Raw genomic sequence first — 5,816 nt, forward strand, 5'->3', positions numbered from 1 at the left:
ACTCTGCTTACTCTGATCTCGCACTAGTATGTCGGACGCTCTGGAGCGTCTGAATTGTTCATTGTAAATGTATATGAGACACAGCAACAGAAATCAGAGGATACAGCTGGGTGAGGTGACTATACAGTGAACGACCTCCATTAAACACATGCATGCACTTGTCTTTGGGTGTCAGGTTCATGCAGGATCTGGAGGACATGCTGGGTTTCCGGCCCTATTCCTTCTATTTCTACATGTGGAAGTACGTTTCTCCTCTGTGTCTCATCGTCCTCATCTCTGCCACGGTCATAGAGATGGCCATCAGCCCACCAGGGTACAACGCCTGGGTTGAAGAACTGGTCAGTGTGTGTGTGTGTGTGTGTGTGTGTGTGTGTGTGTGTGTGTGTGTGTGTGTGTGTGTGTGTGTGTGTGTGTGTGTGTGTGTGTGTGTGTGTGTGTGTGTGTGTGTGTGTGTGTGTGTGTGTGTGTGTGTGTGTGTGTGTGTGTGTGTTCCTGGCAGTGGCATAGGCAACACTTTTGCAAAATTGGGCACAAATAGCATAGTAGCTGTTCACATTTTCTTTTTAAAGGTAAGTTGTTCTGTTTGTATGTACAGTGTTTAAAGGTAATTGCTTTGTTCTCTTGCTTTGTTCTCTCTCTCTCTCTCTCTCTCTCTCTCTCTCTCTCTAGGCTCAGGAGCGTTTCCAGAGCTACCCTACCTGGGCACTGATCATGTGCTACGCCCTCATCTTGGCGGCCATGCTTCCTCTCCCCGTCGTCTTCATCGCACGGCACTTCAACCTCGTGTCGGACGGCTCCAACAAGCTGTCCGTGGCCTACCGTAAGACCATGATGAAGGACATGTCCAACCTGGAGGAGCAGGACGAGACGCGTTTCATCCTCGGCGCCAAGCCCGGCGGGGTACCCGTCGCGTCCGCGCCCGTGAGCAGACCCTACCTGGGTCCCAAGCCGATCGATCCCAACTCTCTCTCCCCAAGCAGCTGCTATGGAACAGGAACAGGCTACCAGAACGATGCCATCAGCCCCGTCACCCCGACCACGCCCATCGCCCCGGAGTTAGGCCCCTGACCTCACAGATTCTCTCACTCTTTTCCTTTTGCCTAATTTGCCTTTTCAACAAATAGAGTCTTCACCAGGGGGCGCTGCTGCGCTGCCCAAAATCCCCACCACTCAGAGTAAGCTCAATGCAATAATGTAATTCTCCACTTTAACTGTAGCAAACATTGCTGGAAGTTACCACAACCTGTGAAAACGCCTGAAATAAGGAGTATGCCATGTACTGGCAGAACAAATGGATCTATGAGAAAAGTCAGTATTTCTGTCCATTGTGTCCCACAGTCGATTAATTAGAAGACGGTGTGAGATGACAGTGAGATACGGCTGTATCCAGTGCTGCTCTGTACAGTATGTGACATACTTTACTATCACTATTTCAATGTGATCAGGGTCTGCTTTTCTTTGCCTTAGCAGTGTAAGGAAGCCCTGCAGTGCAGGGGGCACAGTATCACTGGCACAGATCCAGCTGTATTCACCCTGTTCTGTATGTTAGTCCTAGAGGAAGAATGTAGAGGACCACTGTGTTCTAGTTTGTTTGGTACTGTGGTACTTGAATCCAATCTGAATGTGAGTTTAGTTTTGAGTTTTTTAAGGTTTGAAGCCTAGTGTTGTTCGCTTTGCTGCACTACAGCAGCCCTGTGTCAAAGCCATACAGTCTGTTTAAAACAAAAATGAGTCTCATATTTTGTATTATTCCTGTACAGTGATTCCAGTGTGTGAACGTGTGTGAAATAGCTATAGATGCAGTTTTATTCTATTTAAAAGTGTTTGTTTAGCTTTGTTTTCAGAGCTCATGGGGCTCTGTATGAAAAACTATGCTTACGGCTGCTGCAAAGACATTTCATGTGATAGCACACATTCTGTACAATGCACAGTCAAATCTGCACTGTTTATTTATCAATTTGTAACTCTGAGAGTGTACAAATATAGCCAGATGGACATGTACATGACACATCCATTTACATTTGTATATCTGTATATATATCTCAGAGTGTGGGTGAACATCCTCATCCAAGTGTCTCCTACTGTATATTGTGTGTAGTTGGTATTGTATTTATTTGTTGTGTAGAAGTGATGTGATGTTATTATTTTTGGTGTAAATTAGTGGAGATTTAAAAGTCAACATTCTCTCCATGTCACACACTTGTAGTTGCGGAGACTGAATAATTTCATTACTTCCACCAAAGAAATAATGTACAGTAGAAAATAATACTTGAAAACAGCACATTTGTATTACTGAATAACAGGACCCATTTCTTAGATAGAATGAATGGCATTTCATATGCAGTAAGGTTAATCCGTGGGTGACTTCTTTGCTTCTTTGAATCTTTTAAATCTATGAAATAGAACGACATCTAGATTCCCTCACTGACAAAATCATAGCTTGTTTATGAGGATCTTAATTGTTGAAAAGGTTCTTGGAAGTGTTTTGTCGGCTGGCTTTGATACAATCAAGACTTTCATCTCGCAAAATTTTACAATGCTACAAAAGCACAAATAAGATTTGATTACTCTTAACTAAAGACAGTTGAATCTGAGAATCTGACACTTTATTTTTACTTTGTATGCCCAAATGAAATGCACAAACCATGTTCAGTGTAAGCCAATGCACAGTGAACATAGCCTAATACAGCTAGTTTAAGCACAGAGGAATCAGTTATGGACCAAGTAATTTGACAACTAAATGTCCACAATCTGGTTGCTTTAAAAGCAATTCATAAGAATATTATTTTCATCAGCACACATGTATGAACATTTCATACTTGACGATAGTATCAGGAAATGATGCACATATAACTAATGTAAGCTGAAGCTAGTCTTTTGTTGTTTTTGCACATGCATGCACACAAAAAACCCATAAACAAACACAGTATTACTGTCTGCTTGCACTGATTCCTTGTCCTTTCCCTTCTCCACTATAAGTCTTTTGCAATGCAGTCAAAGCTGGCAACTATGTTAGTTCAACAGAACAGACAGGTCTGTTTTGTTACTAATTGAACTGAGGTTTGAACAGCACATGATTCGATTGGTCAAAGCACAGAAGAAGAATTCTCACAAAAACATCTTCCACTTTTGTACACATTTGTAATTCTTGCTCTCATTAGTCATACAACTCAATTAAATTAATTACATGATAGATTCCGTTAACGGGATCCTTTTCTTTTGTTTTCAATCAAAATATTCAAAGCCATGGTATTATCGATTAAAGGGACTATATTTATATTACTGTATATTAGCTTTTGGTGTATATTCTACAGATGAATAGTGGAGTTTTATCTTCAGAGTTGAGTATATATATTTTCATCTTGTGTGATGCATATTTGAATTGTATATTTAAAGACTTATATCTATTTTGTAGTTTGTGAGCCTACATGACATGTGAAAATGACTGGGGAGAAGGAAGGTAGTGTTTCTCATGTTCAGATCCCATGCCCATCCTCAGAGTAGCCTTGTGTTTTAATAGCAGAAGGTAAAACTGATTTACTGGACCTGGTGTTCTTTCCTTCACTACTTTCAAAGGAGCTCTGTATCTTCAGAGGTACTGTGAAGTGCACTATCTCACCTGTCTGTTTTAGACTCGCTTGTCCAGTTTGGTTATGTTTTCGGTCCTATGTTATAGTGGGTGGGAACCAGACTTTTCCTCTTGTGATTGTACCATGTGTAGAGAGAGCCCTTTGTCTTTAGAGTCTGTAAAGTAAATATTATTGTCTCCATTGATTGCACAGCAAATAATCAAACTTATAAAAAGATGTGGACACAAAGCATATAAATGTGTCTTAAAAAGTTCCAAACTTTGACATACAATATACTGTATATGACCAAAAGTCAGTGGGCTCTTTCGAAAGAGTGTTTTTACTTAGTGCACTTCGCTCCAGCGAGGCTAAGCTACTGTATAATGACATTCTAAACAATATTGTGTTCTCCCAATTTTGTGGTAACAGTTTGTGGAAGGCCGCTTTGTGTTTCAGAATGACAGTCTCCCATGCTCCCCCAAACAGAAAGGGTGTGTGGACATGGGGAGGAAGAACTTTAATTGCCTGCACAGAGACCTGACCTTAACACCTTCGGAATTCGTCTAATCGCCCAACATTAGTGTCTGACCTCATTAATGGTTTTGTGGATAAATGGAAGCAAATCACAGGCATTGATATGGAGCTGCCCCCCCTTTCCTACTATAACATTCTCTATTAGTCTGGGATGGCTGCAGCTATTTTCTTTCATTAAGCCACAAGACCATTACTGGGGTTGGACACTTCTTGTTGAGGACCTGGCTCGCTATAGGGTTAAGAGGTCAGGGCTCTTTGTAGGCAATTAAAGTTCTTTCTCACTCAGCTCAACAAAGCATTTCTGTATGGGGGAGTATGGGCAGTACAAGGGGATTGTCAATCTTTAACAGGCACCAGCCTCACCGTTGCCACAAAATTGAAATAACACAATTTTGAATGTCAGTGTAGTTAACAGTTCTCCATTCACAGGAACAAAGGGCACTAATTAGAAACACTAATTAGAAAGAGGTCCACAGACTATCGGTCATAATAGTGTATAATATGACAAGTAATACTGAATGTGAATATGAATGCACTTTTTCGCTTTGCCTCCAAAAAAAACAACATTTTCTTTCTTTCTTTCTTCCTTCCTTTCTTTCTTAGTCCTCTTAATGCTACGCTCAATGTTTGCTCTTGACTGGATACAGTCTGGAGAAAAAAAGCAATGTTATGTTATATTAACTACAAGTGTAACTATAGCTGAAAGATAAAACTTAAAAGCCCTAGAGAAAAAATATGAATAACAATGGGTCCAAACGTTGGAGTGTATGTGTATACATAATGTGTATGTATGCGTATATGTATTAGATTGTAGATTCCTTCTGATTTACTGTGGATGCAGGGCCTTAAGAGCACATGTTTCACAATAATGACAGTCTTTTTCTTCAATCCTCATGATTGTATGACACTGAGACATTGTAAAAGAAATATATGTATTATATGAATTATAGATATCACTCTGAAAAATATCAATAAATTGTAAACAACCTGTCCTGGTATTACTTACTGTTGATGAAAACACACTGATAAATCAGAACTTCAATTCATTACTCTCACTGTTAAGACTCAACCTGTTGGCCAATGACCAGTTCTATTGTACTACCCAATGTAAAGTGTGCAGTGTTTTACATTAACAACTTGAACCCTAGAATCCTTATTCTGTGGGGAACATTACAATGAATCTGACAAGTTGGGCTTGGGGCACTCTGCTTCCCCATCCCTTGCCTCATCCTGGAGACCACAAACGCTATCTTACTAATGTTCAGCGCACACCCTGCTTCATTACTAGCTTCCAGATGTTTCTGCTGTGTCACTACTACAGCTTTTACGATCGTAAGCAGCATCTGAGCTGTTAATCCCTTGTTTGCTCCTACATACGGGGGTCACGTCCCTGCTTCATCTCTCTCTCAGCTATTGGGGTCCATGGCCTGAAAAACGTTGAAGACCCCTGGTGTAGAGACAACCATGTCTCCCCAGCTAGTTACACACGTAGTCGACAGCAGCTTCTTTTCACCCGAAAGTGAGGAGTTTCACCAGGACACACCAGGCTATCCCTAGTGCAGCGACAGAATGCCGATCCCCTACCGGCTTCCCACCCGCAAATACAGCCAATTGTGTTCACTGGACTGGAGTGCCTGGTCAGAGGCAGAAGGACATGATTCAATCTCGGGTATTAGTCTAAATTTTAAATATAGCACAAATTCAGAATAGACC

The 5,816-nt window shown here is 41.1% G+C and overlaps 1 protein-coding gene across 1 annotated transcript in view; it reads left to right on the forward strand.

Moving 5' to 3' along the window:
• The window catches only part of LOC308081796 (sodium-dependent neutral amino acid transporter SLC6A17-like), a gene marked incomplete at both ends in the record, with an annotated part of 12,897 nt that extends 11,829 nt beyond the window's left edge, over positions 1–1,068 (forward strand). The window contains 2 exons of the mRNA XM_080423420.1: positions 176–338; positions 670–1,068. Of these exons, the coding sequence (XP_080279546.1) occupies positions 176–338; positions 670–1,068 (562 nt within the window). The remainder of the gene's footprint in view (positions 1–175; positions 339–669) is intronic.
• Positions 1,069–5,816: the final 4,748 nt, after the last annotated feature.

This window comes from Gymnoscopelus braueri, assembly GCF_963280865.1.
Source record: "Gymnoscopelus braueri genome assembly, chromosome: 3".
Classification (NCBI taxonomy): domain Eukaryota; kingdom Metazoa; phylum Chordata; class Actinopteri; order Myctophiformes; family Myctophidae; genus Gymnoscopelus; species Gymnoscopelus braueri.